Source organism: Megascapheus bottae, chromosome 11 (genome assembly GCF_031878675.1).
Source record: "Megascapheus bottae isolate mThoBot1 chromosome 11, mThoBot2.hap1, whole genome shotgun sequence".
Classification (NCBI taxonomy): Eukaryota; Metazoa; Chordata; class Mammalia; order Rodentia; family Geomyidae; genus Megascapheus; species Megascapheus bottae.
Genome location: NC_143519.1, coordinates 3,276,957 through 3,297,694, shown reverse-complemented (window position 1 = coordinate 3,297,694; position 20,738 = coordinate 3,276,957). Strand labels below are relative to the sequence as shown.

Here is a 20,738-nt window from a genome sequence, read left to right as displayed (position 1 = left end):
CTCCGGCCCAGGTCCCCACAGCCGGGCGGGCCGGGCAGCCGGGAGGAGCCGCGCCCAGTCCTGTGACGCGGAGGGGCGGAGGCCGGGTCCTGCGGACTGAGAAGTGGGGACGAGGCGCCTCCGGACCGCGCCGCTCGCCAGGTTCCCGGCCAGGTGAGCGGGAAGACCCCCGGCCGCTGCCGCGCGGAGCACACCGAGGCCCCGCTGCCCCGCCGGCCGCCCCAAACTCACACGCGACCCGCCTCCGCCACTGCCGCACCGGAAGCTGCCGCCCGGAGAAGCCGGGGCGCTCTTGGGCTGAGGGCGCATGCGCACCGGGACCCACGGCTCCGGTCTGTGACGTCACTGGGCGCGGTGGGCGGGGCGCCTCTGGGGCGTGGCCTTGCCGGGGCGTGGCTTTCAGGGCGTGGCTTTCGGGGCGTGGTCTGGAGGGGCGTGGTCAGGGAGGGCCCCGGGAGTTCTCTGGAACTGATTAAATGTGTAATCAGGCCTAGGAATTAACTAAAAGCAGTGGAAAGCTTGGCATCTTTCTTGCCAACAAACTCCTTGGGTTCCAGGAAGGACACCACTGATGATATCCTTAGACAATGGACTGAAACTATCGCGAAAGAACTATCTCCAGCTTCCTGCCAAGCCTTCCGCCCCCCAAAAGAGGAGAAAGACCGCAGTCCGATGGCTGCCATCTCCTGAGAACAGCTTGTTCCCCTCCAGAGACGACAGCGATCAACATTTCCCTGGTACCCCCCAGAACCCAAGTGATAGTGACCAGCCAAGCCACGCTGGCACTGAGACTACTTGATCCCGCACACCCCTCTCCGCTACCCCAGTTCTTCCTTTACTTATTACTGTGGCTTGTGTCTTCTTCCATCTCTACTGAGCTCCTTCCTACAATGCTAGAGACCTGTCTCACGAAGGCAAATTATGAAGATGAACAAACTCGAATTGATTCAAAGCTCTGTTATTTTATTTTATTGTTATTTTATTCGTTTGGGCCACAGAGAACTAAGGTTTTTCACTGATTACCTTCATAGCTGTGATTATTCGCTTCTTTATGTAAACAGTATGCTTTCTTGCAGTTACCAGGTAGTGAAAATGAGATACTAGGATACACTCACCAACTAACAACAACAACAAAGAATACAATGATCCATCTTCCGTATATATTCACTTGGGCACAAAGGATCCACCAGGGGAGGGGGAGCGCAAACAAACGTCTGTAATCCACTCTCAGACCAAATTCGGTGCCAAGGGAGTTGACGGGGAAGCCCGTGAAATTCGAGATTCCCGGGCTGCAGTCTGGCTTGTTCCCCTGTTCTCGTACTTTTGTAAAATCTGAAGAAGGAAAAAACAGAGAGAGAGAGAAAAGAACAATATTGCGTTCTCTTTCCATCGACAAGGCCCGCATCTGCCCTTGAGGGTTCACTCTGGCAGAGGGTTAAGAAAGGAAAATAGGACAACGCTTTGAATGCTGGAACTGGGGCAGCCTGACAAGCCCGCCAGACAGACGCCGCCGGGTCGGACCAGCCCCGCGCCCCCTCGCCGCCTGCGAACCCCGAAGCCCCAGGCGGTGGGTATGAAACATCCGCCGGCGTTTCCAGCCTCCGCGTTCACCGCGCCTGGGGTCTCTTGTCCAACGCGGCCGCCGTCGCGCGACCCGCGGCTTCTGCGCATGCCCGCGGCTTCTGCGCATGCCCCGCAGGCCCGGGGGCTCGTTTCCCGCCCCCTCCGCCGGGAGGAGGAGGAGGAGGAGGAGGACGGCGCTCAGGTGATGTGGGGAGCCGGCGGGGACGTTTGCGGGCGACACCCGAGCGCCGGCCGGAAGTGGGGCCGCGGAGCGCAGCGCCGCCGGAGCTCCGGGCTAGACGGCGACGACGACGGCGGCCCCCGGGCTGCGGGAGGACGATGAGGAGCGAGCGGCGCGGCGCGGGGCGACGCTGCTGCTGCTGCGCGGCGCCCGGTTTCGAGGCCGCGGCCGGCTGCGCGGCCTGCCGGGTGGTCTGAGTAAGTGAGAGCGGGGCGGCGGGGCGGCGCGGGAGGCCCGGGGCCGGCGGGGGGGCGTGCGCACCGCGGGGCCGTCGTCCCGGCCTCCCCGCCGACCCCCCCACCCCCCCGGGCGCGGGCCGCCGAGCTCCGCCCCGGTCCCGGCGCCTCCGGATCCCCAGCCCAGACCCCCGGCGGCCGGGGCGACCCACGTCCCGGGCGGCGGCGGCTCCGGGGCACGGGCGCCGCCCCCGGCCTGGGGGGGTTCGCGGCCCCGGGGCCGCGCTCCGCCTCCCGGTTCACGCGTTGCCCGTCCGCGTCCGTCGGTCCGTCCGGAAGACGTTTGCGTGCGTGGTTCCCCTTGCGCGTATCCCGCCGCGTTCACCCAGACAGCTTTCAGCTACTGAGTTAGAGTGGATTCCACCGCGATGCCCGGAGCCCCGTCCGCGTCCTCACGTCCGTCCACCCGCGGGTCGGGAGCTGTCTGTCGGTGCGTGGGTTCATTTTTATGGCGTGGGATTTGAAGTCTAATGTCTCCATCCCCCCCTTGGTAGGGGATCTACCACTTGAGCCACGCCGTTGCCTTCTTCCCCACCTTTTCAAGTCGGGTGGCTCGCTCTGCCTCTCCCCTCGCCCCCCTCTCTTTCTCTCTCACTCTTGCTGTCTGTCTGTCTGTCTGTCTGCCTGCCTGCCTGCCTGCCTGCCTGCCTGTCTGTCTGTCTGTCTGTCTGCCTGCCTGCCTGCCTGTCTGTCTGTCTGTCTCTCTCTCTCTCTCTCTCTCTCACACACACACACACACACACACACTTACTCTTTCTCTCTCTGCTTCCCCCCTCCCCCCCATCTCTTGTCTCTCTCTTTTCTGGGTGGGCCTCAGACAAAGTCTCCTTACCCATCATCTCCCATAGTGGGATAACCACACACAGCGAAGCCTGGCTTTAGTGACAGACTCAGTCTTGACTGTTTCTCAGTTAAGGCTCCTGAAACCTCTGACGACGACTGAAAATGTAGAGTGGACTAACACGAAGTCACTGTCACCACAGAACTGACAGCCTCCGTCGTGGCAGGTTATCAACACCAACACCACCACCACCACCACCACCCCCCAGAGTAAGTGGTTCCCCGCAAGTCTGCACAGACTGCCATTGGGGAATGGCTGCAGTGGGAGTCAAGCCAAGGAAAGCATTCATTCAGGGCACTCTACCCTCTGAGCTTGGCGTTTGCAGAAAATAAAGGGAATGCTTGATTATTCCTGTCTGCATAAGAGTAACCTCGTTTCGTTCCATTATTTATATCCAACTCAGGTAGGCCTCTCAGTGTACTCGCTTTCACTTACCCTGCTACAGGAGGTAAGAAATGTCAGTGAGATGATTAGCACAGGATTATGTTTGATCTCCAATATTTTGGTTAAATTGATTCAATACTTTTACATAGGAGGAAATTTAGACAGGCCAAGTAAGTTGGCTAAAGATACCTACCTATTAACCAGTCACTCCCCCAAACAGTCTTCTTTAGCCTGCACCATACTGACTCTCATTGGTAGTAAACTCAGAATGATGAAAGCAAGGCAGCTTCCACACCCAGGCCTGTAGGTAGCTCTTGGCTCACTGCTCCTCTTCTCAGATACAGCCAGGATCCCTTGTCATGTGAGTAAGAGGGTTTACTGCCCAAGTTATCCTTGGCCAACAGTGTGACTTAGTTGTTGTCTGTCCCTTGTGACTTTATTTCAGGGGAAAGTGTTTCTGTTTCTTTGTTTTCACTAATTTAGAACTCATTTCTCAAAGATTCTAAAATCTAAAAATTTTTAATTTCTCAATTGTCTTCTTTAATTATCTCAGGAAGATCAGAGCTACTTTTAGAATAGATGCTAAAAGGCTTTCATTTTAATCTAGTTGGTCTTTTCAAGCCACCTACTTTCTAGAACATTACTAGGTCTTATCCTATTTAATCTTCACTCATAGTAATCATTGACAGTGATTCTTCTGGAATCCTTACATCTTATCCTATTCAATCTTAACTCATGGTAATCATTGATAGTGATTCTTCTGGAATCCTTTAGGGCTTTATTGCCAGGGCGTGGACTGAGCACCTTTCCTGAATCTTGAAGTGGTTTCATAAGAAAATAAGTTCCATTTATCTAGTTCATAGGTTACATAAGCTGCAAACTTCCTCAATTTTATTATAGTATAAATTCTAATAACAGCCATTGCTGCATTTTTAAGCTTGTGGTTTTCTTACTGTTGTTTATCATTTTTGTATTTGAAGGGACTTATAATGTCAGAACAAATTGTAATTGGCTTCCATGGTGATAATCTGTCCTTTTAGTTTTTGTCAAAAAGTACTCTGCCAAGTCTTTAGCATTTCAGGAAAGAGGAAAATACAAAATAGTAGTAAGTTCCAGCCTCGTAGAATTTCTGATGGATATGTTCCTACAGGTTTAATTGCTCTCTGAGCCCCCCTCACCCTGCAGCATCTCCCTGGGCGTTTGCTGTTCATTCGTCCCCAGGACCTATTAATACACTTGTTCATTACTGATGGCATGTGGGTAGCAGTGAGGGAAATGGACGGCTCATTCTGTGGTGTCGTCTCCGGCACATCAAGAGCAGCTATTTGTGTTTTCATGTCAGCTGTGCAGCTGGCACGGTTTCCTCCTTTCCCAGTGCTGAGCAGGTGTACTTGCTGGAGGGATGCTGAGTCTGAGTGTTTTGTGCTTGAAAGGCAATGGGAGGCTGCCATCAAGAACCACAAACCCTGCACTGGCTTTACTTGAACCTGCACATTCCGTAGACACGCATTTTTAAATCTTTTAGACATACTTACCCTATGATACTATAAAGCTATAATGCTTCTATAATTCTACAGATAATACAGACCTCTCATTATCAATTTAAGACAGACTTTTAAATTACATGTGTAACTCTTTAGTCATTAGGTAAATTTTATTATTTGAGAAGTCTCTTATGGTTTACATATGGGTAAGGAGTTTGTGTGTTTCAGAAATTTTCTGTTATTGGTAGATCCAGTATATACTGGGCAATACAATGTGTACTGTTTTAGTTAAAAAATAACTGGAGTAATGTAGAATAAGTATTAAATGATTTTATTTGTGGGGCACTTTTGACCCTCATTAAAATGTACTTTTATCTGTGGGAGAATAAGAGACTGATCCAGTTTCCACTGCTAGATAATAGGGAAATATTCATTAAAATGTATCCATATAGTTTGAGATTGAGTTCTTGATATATTTGTTGGCATTTAATTTTTAGATAACAGCAAGTGAAGAGCATTAGATATATTTGTATTACAAATTGAAATTATATGATATGCAGTCTTGAAAGAACCAAGGATTCTAATTTGAAAGAATCAAGGGTCTGAGAGAGAAAAAGCAATAAAGTTAGTGAAGTGTTTAGTCTCTTGACCAATTTACTACCCCAAATATTTTTGCAGTGTGTGGGTTATAAGTGTATTTATAGTGTTGGAATTTAATACTGGGCATTTATAAATTAATAGCATTGTCAATTGCATATTGACAAATATGTGTGGCAACACAAAAAATGACTGAGTTTTTTTTTTTTTTTTTTTTTTTTTTTTTGTGGGTCATGGCGCTTAAGCTCAGCCTGGGCGCTGTCCCTGAGCTCTTCAGCCCAAGGCTACCGTCCTACCCTTGAGCCAAGCCCCACTTCCCATTTCCTTGAGGTTAATTGGAGATAAGAGTCTCAGGTCCTTTTGTGCCTGGGCTGGCTTTGAACCTTGATCCTCAGATCTCAGCCATCTGACTAGGATTACAGGCGTGAGCCACCGCAAACATGGCATTCTTAAACATTAAAAAAATTAGTATCTCCTTATATAGCAGATAAGCATAGTACCTTGTTCTGCACTTGGGCTGTTGAAGTGAGTTAAGACATGAGAAGCAGAGAAGTCATGCCATGTCATCGCTGAGAATTCTGGGTCCCTCACAGTATGGTTCCTATCCTGTTGGTTACCATGTCCAAAAATGCATGCCAGAGAGGTTTTGCATAGCGTATCAAAATCCATTGGTTGAGCCAATGATGAGCACTTCATTCAAGCTGGATTGGATTTGTGACGGTATTCTTTGGTCATTTTAGAATACAGTGGCTTATTGAGTTATGCTGTTTCTTGTAAATTGTGTTATCCAAATGTACATGTACATGTGCTAGTATGACCCTAGCCACAGAAACATCAGAAAATTCTCTTACGTGTTAGGAGCAATTAGAAACTTTATTCATTTATCCAGAAAATGTTTGCCAGATGGCTAAGTCTAATAACCAGTTTGTCAGCTGTCTTTTTAAAATGAAAATATTGCTACCTAAAAAATAAGCAATACACCAGTTTACAAGTGAAATCTCAATCTACGGACCACGTATCTCACACAGCATACTAAGAAGATATATGCCCACTGGTTGAAATACAGTTGATTTTTACTCCATCGTTAATGCCATTTGCAAGTGAACCTGACGTCCCCCTCCTTTCCATGAGTTGATGGATGTGGTTCCTGATCACGCCTGGGCCTTCGTGTTGAATGTTGGCTAGGCTCCAGCTCTTCCTGAGCTTGTGGTGATAGGAATTGCAGTCACCCCAGTCCACTGACTTGATTCTTGGTAAGGCTCTCACTTCTCCCTCCACATAGTTAGAGACAGTTAGTGCAGGTGTCAGTCAGTAAAGAGGTGGACCATTATTGGTAGGCCGCCGCTTAAGAGACTCCTTTGCAACCTTTTTTTGAGAACAACTGGCATAGATCCATCTCTGATTTGGAGCCTTCAAGTTCATAGCGTTCAATGCTCTGGTTTTGTGTACACTCTCCTTGCCAAGTGTGTATTTAGATGATTCTGAATTATTTCCAGTTCCTAAATAATTCCAGGATAATTGTGCTCAATGATTCAAAATATGTGACCTAGACAGCTGTTTCATAGAAAATAGTAAAAATATTTAACTCTGAAACTGCGCTTTGTCCTGATATTTTTAAAGTTTGGTTAAGTTTTCCTCCAAAGGAAAACATCCATAAGCAATCGAGCTTGATGAAATCCAAATAAAGTACTAGAATTATGTAAAGCTTTGGTTTTTCTGCTGAGGTATTCAGTCGCAGTTGTCTTCAGTTTTCTTTGTGTCCTCTGTAAATGAACTTGAACTGGACATGTCTAGTCATACGGTCACGCACCTGTTTCCTGAGTAGAAACACATGAGAGCAAAGGCTTATCATTTGTAAATGGCTTGCACAAGTGTTAAAATAGCAAACCATTCTTATTCACATAGCAGGTGTCTCCACATATTGTTTGTGGTGTTATCTTTAAATAGTGTAGTAGGGTATGTGAGAACCTGATAGCCAGTGCTTAAGGAGAAGGTTGGGAATGAACTCTGGAACCTGCAGTGGTGTTCTGTGGACACAGGCCACTGTGCTCAGATCTCAGTCTACTGAGTAGCTAAGATTATAGGTGTGACTTCCAGTACCTGACTATAATTAGTGACTTTTGAGGCTTACCTATATATGCAGACTGATAATCAAGCTTATACTTTTGTGTGTGGGGGGGGGGTCATGGGGCTTAAACTCAGAGTCTGGGTGCTGTCCCTGAGCTCTTTAGCTCAAGGCTGCCACCCTACCCTTAAGCCAGGCCCCACTTCCCATTTTCTAGAGGTTATTTGGAGATAAGAGTCTCAGGTTCTTTTGTGCCCAGCTAGCTTTGAACCTTGATCCTCACATCTCCGCCTCCTGAGTAGCTAGGATTACAGGCAGTAGCCACCACACCCAGCTTGTGTTTTTAAAGCTTGTGTCCATGCCTTTTTTGTTCGTAATTAATGTACTTGGTGTGAAACATTGATGCAAAGGAGGATGAGTTCCATTTTTGAGATTTGGGGGGACTGTTCAATTCCAAGTAAGAAGTAAGGGGTAGATGTAGACAAAAATCCTGCAAACTGCCTACAGGAAGAAGGGCTGGAAAGAAACCAGAATTTGGGTGCACTGGCCCTGGCGGTGGCAGAGGGGAGAGACCCCACTACAGGATGTGTATTCCCATGTGTATCCATGGGAAGACCCATGAGTACAGTGGGTATAATGGTGAGGACCACCATCTCTAGGAGAGGGCTCACAGGAGCTCACCCAGCAACTTTTCCATGCATACAGTTACCGGGGAGTGACCAAAGCCACTACCTGATGAGCTCTAGAGAGGTTGTGTGGCTTGTGAGATCAGCTCTGAGGTCATGCCAGAGACAGAACTGAGGAACAGCCAGCCTTTCCTTGGAAACAGGCACCAGGTAAACATTACCCAAGAATAATCCAGAAGAAGGCTAAGGGAAGATTTTTGGCTGCCTCTGTTCTTCGTAGCACACATCTATTTTCTTTCTCACGGAGCAGCCCTTTTGGAAGGAACTAAGTAAACACATCATTCCTCTCATTCCTCTTGGTGATTTACCAAGCTGTGATCTGCGAGCGAACCTCAACAGGCAGAAGACCTGACAGAGGTCCTTGTCTTCCCATGCTATCTCTCATAAATGTCTTATCACTGAGTACCTACTTTATGGGACAGTGAATTAGTTCATTCACCTACATGACCAAGTCTTGAGGTTACCTGGATGTTCACAAAACCCAAATACCACACTGAGGGGCAGCCATGTCTGCTTTGTCGAAAGGCACAAGCCAGGAACCCCTGTGAGCACAGGTGGCTGGGGACTGTGGGAAGGTGACACTTGACAGGGAGCGTGGCACATGGCACAGCATCAGCACCGAGAAGCGCCTGCGCACTGTCCCTTTGGCCTTTGTGCACAGCCCTTCCTCTGCCCTCCAGGCCAATAGTAGCTCACCAGGAAGAGCCTTTTTCATGAGAAATAGTGTTGCTTAGAAACAACATTAATATTTCAGGTTATCAGGTTTCCCGGGAAACTCTCTGGAAGGTTAACTGGAGGCTGCTTTTGTATGGAAAAGGAGAAAGGCTCTATTACCCCCCCCATTAAATGTGTAACAATACATTTATATGGAAATAGAAAACATGAAGAAAGAAGGGCTTAATACTTAGAAAGGGGCCAGAAGTTTTGCCTAGTGGTAGAGTGCTTGCCTGGCATGCACAAAGACCCAGGTTCGATTCCTCAGTACCACATACATAGAAAAAAGCTGGAAGGGGTGCTGAGGCTCAAGTGGTAGAGCTGTAGCTTTGAGAAAGTCCAAGGACAGTGCTCAGGCCCTGTGCTCAGGCCCAGAACTGACAAAAAAAAATATATATATATATACATATATATGTGCATATATATATCAAGAAGCCACACACAAGTTTAAAAAATAGGAAAAAATAAAAGAAAAGAGTTCAACATGGTTACCTTTAAGTTTCTTGTCTTCTTTGAATGTCTTCTTTTTGGGTCCAAGTAAGTGTCGCTGTTGTTCATAGAACAGGTCATAGGTGGAGAGCAAACCTGCACTATAGTACTACTGGTTCTGCTGCAACTGAAGCAAGTGAAGACCGTCATGAACCTGCCTTCCAGTCTTCATTATAAAGGGAAAGCGGAGCTCCTCATCTTCCCACAGAGAGCAATCATTCATTTGTTGACATGTGGGGCCAGAAATTTGGCCTAGTGATAGAGTGCTTGCCTAGCATGCATGAAGACCTGAGTTCGGGCAGAACTCTAGCCTTGAGAAAGTCCAAGGACAGTACTCAGGTCCTGAGTTCAAACTCCACCACTGGCAAAAAAAACAAAAAAAAACTTAGAAAGTGTTGATCAGGTAGTCTGCATGCCAAAATCACAAAAACGTTTGCACATAATAAAACTTGGAGGCAAATTAGTATGCTTGAAAATAGTTACTGTGGGATAAAAGAAAAGCAGTTAAACGCATCATCTTAGAAATGAGTTTGCTGTTAAATTGTAATCTTGATTTTCCAAAATTTGAAAAAACAGCACCATCTCTGAACAGACACATCAGTTGTGTCAATAATCAATATTGCCTTAATTTTCTTAGAGCAATACAATTCTTTCATCTACATGAATCTTTTAATATGATTTCTTTCTCTCAAGCAGTTCTAAGAAATATTGACCTAGTTGTATGTTTTTTCATCCAAAGTAGAACATTATAAAGGTAAGTATTTTACCCTGATAAGACCATAAAGAAAAGATACCCAGGCACTGGTGGCTCATGCCTATAATCCTAATCCAAGAGGCTGAGATCTGAGGATTGTGGTTCGAAGCCAGCTTGGGCAGGAAGGTCCATAAGACTCATCTCTTAAGTAGTTACAGAAGAAAGCTGGAAGTGGTCTTGTAGCTCAGATGATAAGAGTGCTAACCTTGAACAAAAGATGCTTAGGGGCAATGCCTAGGTCCAGAGTTCAAGGCTCAGGACTGGGAAAGAAAGAAAAAAAGAGAGAGGAGGGGTGGAGGGGGAGAAAGGTAAGAAGAGGAGGGGAAAGCAAGAGGGAGAAAAGAAAAGAAAAGCTAGGTGCTAGTTGCTTACTCCTGTAACCTTAGCTACTCAGGAGGCTGAGATCTGAGAATTGTGGTTCACAGCACCCGTCAGACTCTTATTTTCAACTATATAAAACCAGAAGTGGCTCTGTGGCTCAAAGTGGTAGAGCACTGGCCTTGAGTGAAAAAGCTCAGGGACAATGCCTAGGCCCTGAGTTCAAGCTCCATGACCAAATACATATCTAACCCATGTATGTGTTACATACGTATGGTATGTTGTTTGTGTATGGTGTATATATGTTGCGCATGTGTGTTACAAAAATGCATATGAAAATATGTAACTCTCTAGATACATAAGACATCTGGAAATAAAAAAAACCCAGTATTGTAAAAGAAGTGATTGAAAGGCAGTAAACTAGATTTCCGAAATCATTCATGATATGTATGTAGAAATTGTTACAGGAGCTACAGTTTATCCAGGTCTAAAAAGTCAACACATATATCATCCCTCAAATCAAAATGCTCTCTAGTACCTATGGCTTTGATCAGTGTTAGATAATTTCAGTACTGTAGCTCCTTAATTCAGCAAAGTGCAGTTGACTAGTTAGTACAGGCAGTATTCTGTTTCCTTGACTATCAGACCATCAGGGTCTATAAAAGGATATGTCTAAGTGGTTGACTTGTGGTAATTTCTTTTTTGGCTGTCAGCAAATTTAGTAAATAACTTTTCTAACGGGGCCTATAGGAAGTTCACATATTTAGTTTCTATAAGAGTGTCCTTGATGACATGTTGGCTCAGATGAGACCAAGGCAAACGGAGCAGACTACTCTACAAACACTGGAGTGTCAAGGAGGAGACACAACCTGCACACACCCTCTGCGGAGATTTTACTTTTTTTTTTTTTTTTTTTTTTTGCCAGTCCTGGGCTTGGGCTCAGAGCCTGAGCACTGTCCTTGGACTTTCTCAAGGCTTAGCACTCTACCACTTGAGCCTCAGCACCACTTCCAGCTTTTTTCAATGTATGTGGTACCGAGGAATCGAACCCGGGTCTTCGTGCATGGTAGGCAAGCACTCTACCATTAGGCCAAACTCCCGGCCCCTTACTAACATTTTTAAATGAACATTCAATTGACATCACTTGAACTGTATTCCTTATTTTTTTCTTTCAGTATAGATCCAAGCAAATGTACCATTTTCCTGACATTCAGTCTTAAACATAGTTACTCCCTGATGAGAATATTTTTAGACACCTGATAGTTCAGATACTGCTGAAAACATAGTGAGCATATATAACCATGAGGAGATTTGCTACTGAAATGAGAGAGTTGCTAGTTCTACAGATGGAAATTCAGTGTTTACTGGAATTGGAAGAGCTAAGACTTCTAAAAAGGTAATTTTGAATAACTAAAATTTTAGTTACATAGGTTTAACCTATACTGATGTAAATACAAGTCTGGAATTCCATAATAAAGCTTTCTCTGTATATTTGAAGTTGTGTATTTCTGATGTCATAACTTTCGTTAATAAAAACTTGGATTTAAAAACTTGAGTGGCCTCCTACTTCTCAGGGTGTGTATGTCCAACATACTTGGTAAATTCTGATATTGATATTAATTTCAACAGAACACAGTTATTAATAGAGACTGAAATACTGATTATGAAAGAAAGTGAGATTAACATAGCATATTTTGTGCTTTTATTTTTATTTTATGGATTGCATGTCTTATGCAAGCATTTTAAAAATTCTCATTGAAGAAAACATTTTGAGTAGAAGGTAACAAATGCAAAGTTATTCAGCAACAACTTTAAGGATAATTTAATTTTTCCTTTGGAATCACCAAATACATATCTTTGATATCTCTCCCTCCCATAAATGATTGGTTTAGATATATAAGAAAAAAATAAAGTTTTTATGCTTTTAAAGAAATAGTAACCTATTTGTTATCTCCTGAAGTGCTGTAACATATGAATCTGCCTCTATATGTAAAGAGTATGTAATAGTCTTTATGTGGAAATAAGGTCTATATTTTGCATGCATCCTGTATGTTATTAGAATTTATGAATTCACACTTCATTTTGGCATTCACAGATTAATTTTAAAATTAAGTCTCTGTTTCTGCTTTGATTGTTTCATGGTGCAGGGGAAAGAATCTGCTTGGATTGCACAGATGCAATCCAATACTGACCTTTATCCCCAGCCAAACTTACTTTGATGTAAGATGTTAATGCCAGTTTACTGTCAAATTAAAAATTCTGGGAACAAACCAAAATCTTGCAGATATTACTTGTGCTTAAAAACAACCAAGTTAGGGGCCAGGAGAGTGACCTAGTGGTAGAGTCCTGGCCTAGCATGCACGAAGCCCTAGATTCAATTTCTCAGTACCACATAGAAAGAGCTGGAAGTAGCTCAAGTGGCAGAGCACTAGCCCTGAGAAAGCCTAAGGACAGTGCCCAGGCCCTGAATTCTAACCCCAGGACTGGCAAAAATTTAAAAAAAAAAAAACAAAAAACAAAAAAGGCTGAAACAACCAAGTTAAAATGTATGTCACTATGCATACTGTTGTTGATTTGCTTTAAAGGAATATAGTAGCTCTGTTGTAAGCTGTTGGCAAATAACAGTGGTAGATGGTAAAATAATCCATCATTGTCCATATTTAATCGTTAGAGCATTGATTATTGTTTATAAGAAAGCTTATATACCTGTTATTCCACCTGCTGCAGCTAGGTGGCAGTATCGGTTTGTGAGAATCCAAAAAAGATGATGTGCTTTCAGTTTAAGTTCAAACAAATTCATTATTCCATTATATTTTTTTCTGTGTTGTGAAAAGGAAATGGCATTCAGCTGTATCAGATTGTTCTTGGTCAGAACATAGCAGTTTGCCCAGGGGTGTTGGGACTGTGCTGTTTGCTTCCTGCCTCTTCTGCCTAGAGCACTGGGGCATGGCCCTCAGCTTCAGCTGGGAAAGCGTGGAGATGGAAGTGTGTCTGGAAGTAAGCGTTTGTTATAGTCAAATTCATTATTTCACTAAACATAGGCTCTCGTGTATGGCCTTTTAACAAGCCGGCAGCACTGGAATGTTAGCCCTTCCTGGGTAATGGTTTGGAAAGATTGGGTAGACCGGAGAGTATTGAGAAGTGACGAGGCAAGGAAGTACATCAGGCAGTTTCAGGGGGAGTGACGTCAGCTCCCATCTGTATTGTAGGTCAGACTTTTATAATAAGCGGTGTGTGTGAATCATTGATACTGTCTCTCTTTTCCTCTCTAGGGTCCCTACAGAGAGCTACCATGGAAAAGTCCTGGATGTTCTGGAACTTCATTGAAAGATGGCTGATAGCCTTGGCTTCCTGGTCTTGGGCTCTGTGCCGTATTTCTCTCTTACCTTTAATAGTGACATTCCATCTGCATGGCGGCATCATCTTGCTCTTGTTAATCTTCCTGTCCATAGCAGGTATCCTGTATAAGTTCCAGGATGTGTTGCTTTACTTCCCAGAACAGCCTTCCTCCTCGCGCCTGTATGTTCCTATGCCCACCGGCATTCCTCACGAGAACATTTTCATCAGAACCAAAGATGGGGTGCGTCTGAACCTCATTTTGGTACGATACACTGGAGACAGCTCCCCCTACTCCCCAACCATCATCTACTTCCATGGGAACGCAGGCAACATAGGGCACAGGCTGCCCAACGCATTGCTTATGTTGGTAAACCTCAAAGTCAACCTTCTGCTTGTCGATTACCGAGGCTATGGGAAAAGCGAGGGTGAGGCCAGCGAGGAAGGACTCTATTTAGACTCGGAAGCCGTGCTGGACTACGTGATGACGAGGCCCGACCTTGACAAGACGAAAGTGTTCCTCTTTGGCCGTTCCCTGGGGGGGGCAGTGGCCATTCATCTGGCTTCTGAAAATTCACACAGGATTTCAGCCATCATGGTGGAGAACACCTTTTTAAGCATACCCCACATGGCCAGCACTCTGTTCTCATTCTTCCCAATGCGTTACCTTCCTTTATGGTGCTACAAAAATAAGTTTCTGTCCTACCGAAAAATCTCTCAGTGCAGAATGCCTTCACTCTTCATCTCTGGACTCTCTGACCAGTTGATTCCACCAGTCATGATGAAGCAGCTCTACGAGCTGTCCCCCTCTCGGACTAAGAGGCTGGCCATTTTCCCGGAGGGAACACATAATGACACATGGCAGTGCCAAGGCTATTTCACTGCACTGGAGCAGTTCATCAAAGAGGTGGTGAAGAGCCATTCTCCAGAGGAGATGACCAAAACTGCATCCAACGTCACCATCATATAGTGTCCCCATTTCTGATGAATGCACTGTTTTAATTTGTGCAGAATGATAAAGAATGTTCCTTTCTAGAAATGTGTCATGCCTGTACTTGTCTGAAGAGTGACATTAACTTTTGAAAGGACCTCAGTGCTCCTTTATGATCATCCAGATAGTTTGGTTTTTACGTTTGAAGAACTGTAATTCTTGGGTTATTTCATACAAAACTTTCTATGTGCTTTGTATCCGTAACTTTAGTTTAATATGTCAGTATAGTAGAGATTATTCAAAAGTTTCTTGTTGCATAAATGGTATGATCTGTGTTCACTTAAGGTATGATGGAGGTAGGAGAACAAGAAGCCGTTGGGTGTTATTCTTTACTGGGACAATCATGGTAAGCAAACTTAGTTCTGTAACTGCATTTTTCACTTTAAAAGTTAAAATGAAATGCATGACGGTATTTTACTCCTTGACTTACTCAATGCAGCATTTTTAATGTAAATAAAAAGCACTGGACATCTACCAATGTATATGGTTACCTGGGTTATATCTATTTTTTATGTAAACTCTATTTTGTTTTTGGCAAAAAGTGAAAGTGAAGCCTCTGTGCAGGTTGCCCTTGAATTTTGCTCTGGTAAAGGCTGAGATCCAGTTTCTTCTTATGAATAAATGGGACCTGTTTTCCAGTATACATGTACTGTGTTTTTGTTAGGCACAGTCTGGATCGTGGCCTGTAGAAATAGAGAACTTTATTGCGGCTCTTTGTGCATAGTTAAACTTTTTAACGTTTGTAATTTTGGTGGCAAAAAGTTTTAGCTTCTGTTAATTTTGTAAGTCTACAGCTGAACTACTAACAGTAGTCACAATGAAGATTAGAACTTAACTAACTAATGTTACACGATTGTACATACTAGTTTATCAAAGTCCCACATTCAGTGTCTAGGGTACACCTACCCCGTCAGAAGCAAGATACCATTTCTTAGGATTTTTTCACAGGCTAGTGCTCTACTACGTCAGCCACACACCTCCTATTGGGCTTTTTGAAAATAAAAGTTACAAAAGGTTAAAAAAAATGTTGGCTTAATATTTTAGGTGATGTGAAATATAATTAAATCAAGAGACTATTTTAGGAAACCTTATTTATTTCTAGTTTTTTATTACATGGGATGAAAAAAAATCCCAAGCCTTCTGACATAGAACCTATTACTACATTAACAGTTAAATGGCAGTAGGTGAGAAGTAGTATTTAGACATAGAAAAGTAAGAAAAACCTTAATGCAAAAGGAAGCCCCTCGAAACTCGCAAGACTTCCTTTAACAAAATATAAGCTACAAATGAATGGTATGACAGGCTATTGTAAGTGGTCTTCAAACATTAGACATATTTGTGTTCTGCACCTTCTTCTGTCAGCTTGAGCATAGAATATTTCAGCTGTATTTATTGGCTTTCTTCAAGCAGCTAGAGCAAAAAAAATAGGAGTCAGTAATCTTCACCTTAATTTAAAGCCTTTCCATGGAGATAGGGCTAGAGGTACTTTGCCAAGTAGAATTCTCAACATTCACTTTATGCCAGTGTTTAGAAAGAGATTATATAAAGCGTGATTTCTAAAGAATGGTTTTCTATAAATTATTGTAAAAAGCCCTGTTTTTTAAAAGAGTTGATAACTCGTTATGAAAGGTGTATTTTGTATGTATAAATTCACCACAATTAAAGGCTACTTTTTATCTTGTCATTCCTTGTTATGTAGAATGACTATTCTAACCAGTGATGAATTAAAATGGGAAAACAATAATACAACAAAATACAGTTTATTTGAGAATGAGCTTTCATGGTACACCTTACCTTGTCTCATGTTTGCAAGTTTACAAAGTGCTGTATCCACCTCATGTTTGCATGTCACCACTTAATCTGCCCACTGGAGGGATTCTATCTGCTTTAGTTATAAACATTATGCTGATGATCTATAAAAACTGCATCAGTGATTCTTATGCCTTCCCTTTTCTTTCCCTTTATTCTTCCTTCCCTCTCTCCTTTTGTTTTTCTTTGCTTTTTAAATTTTGGATCTCTTAGGTTTGCACACTTGTGCAATCTCTGTATTCTTCTGTTAAGGCCTTTACTTCTGTAGCTGAAGGGACAGGCTATGTTTAAGGTTGTACAACATCTTTATTTACCGACTAATATGTTTGAGCCTTTCTTTGTGTGTGTGTGTGTTTGCTTTGGTCAGTCATGGAACTTGAAGTCTGGGCTAGGGCTCTGTCCCTGAGCTCTTCAGCTCAAGGCTAGCACTCTACCACGTGAGCAGCAGCACCACTTGTGATTTTCTCGTGGTTAATTGGAGATAAGAGTCTCTGGGGACGCCCATGCCTGGGCTGGCTTTGAACCTCGATCCTCAGATCTCAACTTCCTGAGACCCCAGAGTTATAGGCATGAGCCACTGGCACCCGGCTTGAGACTGGTTTTTAGACAGTAGGGGTACAAACAAGTACGCATTTTCCAGAACCATGTAGCCTCTGACATAAGTTCTGAAGCCTGTTCTGCTTTTATGGCCAGAGACTTTGGTCTTGAAATAGGACTTCAGCATTAGTCACACCTTTTGTTTTTGCCCTATCTGTAGCTGGAATGGCATTGTGTCCACCCTGCATGCTAACTTCTGGCATATCTGTACAAGATCAACTAGAGAAGTTAAGGAACTACTTTAAAGCACTGGAAATTTGGGAATAGTAATCTTAAGTATGACAGGAGAAACTCGGTTAGGAAAATGATTGATGTGGTGGGAGAAGACAGTATGTGCGGTTACAAACAGTAGTCTAAAAAGAACAGTACAAACTGCAAGGAGAAATAATTTGTGACAGGCCCAAGAATACCGACAGGATAGACTCCACTAGGCAGGAAGTGTTACACGGTCCCTAGTTAACTGATAAGGTAGGCTTCAGCTACCCACTTGGGGGGCTTATGTTGCAGAGGATATGTGCCATATGATGCTTACATTTCTGTTACATGTGTAAGATTTGGCTCTGGTGGGAGTAGGTCTGATACAATCAGAATGAGGAGATCATAGTTGATTTTTATATACACTGTCTTGCAAGGGCAAATAGCAGAGTAGTGGTTCGTATGGTTCTCTTCCCTCCTGAGGTTAAGAGTAAATCTGAGCTTTTAGAAGGATGTCACTGACGCCACTTTGATTTAGGTCACAACTGGGGTATTGAAATCCTCCTCAATCTTCACCTATCCTTTTTTCCTCTTATACTCGATAATGATGGAAAAGAACTGTGAAAGGGAAGATTGGTAATAAATAGCCCTTTGATTATCCACTTCAAGTTACATGTGTTTTCATATCACTCAGGTAAAGTTGGGAATGACAGAACAGGTGTCTATTTTTTAAATTGATGGGGTAGAGAATTTTATTACCATACCTGCACATCATCTTAGCCAGTCAAATAATCCATTTGTAGGACAACATAAATACAGTTGTTCTAATTCTGGTCGACTCATTTTTGCCAAATAGAGGAGATAAACCTCCATTTATATTTTGTACCTTAAAAATAGAGATGAAAATAAGATTATGTATAACCAACACTTTTTTTAAACGAAGAGTGCCATAAATACATATGTGATGAATATGAATAATTTATAACAATTTCTGTCAGTGCAGCATATACTGAATAGTAAAGTTATTTGCAACATTCAGGTACATTCACAGTAAGTTCAATTTCATGGTGTGAATCATATTTCTGTTATCTGCCGTATTTTACTGGAAATAGTAAAAAAATTTATAACTCGAAATGGAATGTCAGAGTACATTGTATGCAAACCATGGCAAGGAAACATTTACATTTGTTCGTTTGTTTTTTTACAATAAATTTCTTTTGAAATATTCTATCTTGATGTACTGACAAATGCAATAAATCAATACACTGAAAGTTCAATTCATGTCTTAAGATAGTTTGTATGAGTCTTAAGAAGTTTCTGTTCATGTAAATTCTTACTATAGGATATTTCCTCCAGATGGATAAATAAATTTCCTGAGTTTGCACTCCAATGAAGTGACTATAATTCTAATGATGTAGATGAAAACAGAAATTAAGTTTGTATCTCCCTCAAAAGTATTACCCTCCTATGTGCATTTAAGGTAGTTAACCTTAGAACTGTTCTCTGTGAACTACAGCTGGACCAGTGGGGCAGAACCCTCCCTTTTAACTGGCTCTGGGAATGGATACACTGTGACCATTCTAGTTATGTTCTAGCCTTTAGGTTCACAAAGTACTTTTCTAAGAAATACCTAGGCTGGGACTTTTTTTTTCCCAGTCCTGGGCCTGAACTCAGGGCTAGGCACACTGTCCTTGGGCTTTCTCAAGACCAGAGCGCTACCACTTGAGCCACAGAACCATTCCCAGCTTTTTTCTATGTATGTGGTACTGAGGAATCGAACCCAGGGCTTCGTACATGCTAGGCAAGCACTCTACCTCCAGGCCAAACTCCCGGCCTAGTTTTTCTTGGGATGTTATCAGATAAAGTGGTGTGGAAATAAATGCTGGGATTAGAAGTAGACTCCCTTGCAGTTAACTGCTGGGAACTGAAAATTAGCAGAGTGTATTCAAGTACATTTCCTTTAAAGTAGTTAAATGTGTATAAAAATGTAGATGCTGACATAAAATTTATCCCTCCTCCTTCACCTCATAAATAACCAAACCTCAAGAAATTTAGGAGTCATCCTAATAAAGTAATTCCTGATGCTTTCAAATGTGGTCTTGCTGTTTCTTTTTCCAATAGGATTCATTGCACAACCTTCCCACTGGTACTACACCAGTCCCTTTCAGTGTCCCCCAGGGTCACTGAACATGGAGTCACCCTGTCTCTGATTCCTAGAGGGGGTTGGGGGTTTACAGGCAGGCCCAGCAGCAGAAGGCTTGTCATGTAAACAAATGGTCTACAAACTGATTTCCACTTCCCTGGTGCCATGGCTCTGTGACTGTCTCTGTTCATCCTAGCATGGCAGGAAAACTATCCAGTCTCAGTGCTCCTCCTAAATGAGCAGGAAAAGGATCCATTCTCATGCCTCAGCCTAACCTAGGAAAACTCCATTCGTTCTCATGCCTCAGCCTAACTTAGGAGGAAAGCTACATTCTCAGTCCTTATCTATCCATTCTCAATCCATAGGTGGCCTGTGGTTACATATCCTAGCCAGGTCAGGTTTTCTTTGTCTCCTTGTTGATTCATACCTGATGTTTTTCCCTCACAGAGAGATGTCCCTACTTCTCAGAGTCTCTGAATCTGACTTAGATGTACAGCATCTCAATGACAATTCTCCCCTCCCTCAGTTTCCACTGCTTTCAAAATATTTTGTATGTCGACACTTGGTTATATGATCGCATTCTGTTTGTTTCTTACTGCACACTGCCCTATTGGGGTTGTCTTTGTCTTGCTGCTGCAACAAGACCTATTCTCTCCCTTTCTCATTGCTAAGCATTTTGAACTCACTAGCTATCAAAGTTCACACGAACTTTCTAAAGGAGGAAGAGATGGAGACGGCAAAGAGGCGATTACGATAATGTTTTATATTTCTTACAAGCTTAGATTTAGACTTTGACCCAGCGAACCTGGGAGTTCAGCCAATACCTCCTCAGTCAATATCCAATTGGAAGTTACCATGTGAATGAGTCACTTTAGAAAACAGAAGTGGTCTTCGCGCAGGTCATACGTCACTAGAAGGATTTAGTTTACACGAAAAAACCAAGAAACCTAAGAAGAGATGGAGACAGGAAAAGGACCATGGATAAAGGACAGCTGGACAGTAGCCAATCCGACCAGAAAGAACAGGAGGGGCCACCAAGGAAAGCCGGAGCCCTGGCCCTGTGGTTCTCTACCCGAGGATCCCTTTGAAATAAATCTATTCTCACCACTGCTAACTTGGGTTAAAGTAACCCAGTGACATTGCTCTTGGCCTTCATGTATCAAAGCTGCCTCCCAATCCAGAATGGACTAAGATGGCTGTGAGGGGCAGGGGCGGGCAAGGGGAAAGGATAGACAGGCGGTCAGGGTTAGACAGTCCGCCCTCCACCCCTCACACGAGATGGGCATGCTGAAGGC

General features: G+C 43.6%; 1 protein-coding gene across 1 annotated transcript; it reads left to right on the top strand.

Moving 5' to 3' along the window:
- The first annotated feature begins 1,729 nt into the window (after positions 1 to 1,729).
- Abhd13 (abhydrolase domain containing 13) lies at positions 1,730 to 19,375 on the top strand. The gene is made up of 2 exons (XM_090341888.1): positions 1,730 to 2,001; positions 13,645 to 19,375. The coding sequence occupies exon 2, from the start codon at positions 13,665 to 13,667 to the stop codon at positions 14,676 to 14,678; it is 1,014 nt and encodes a 337-aa protein (XP_090198014.1). The 5' UTR covers positions 1,730 to 2,001; positions 13,645 to 13,664; the 3' UTR covers positions 14,679 to 19,375.
- The last annotated feature ends 1,363 nt before the right edge of the window (positions 19,376 to 20,738 follow it).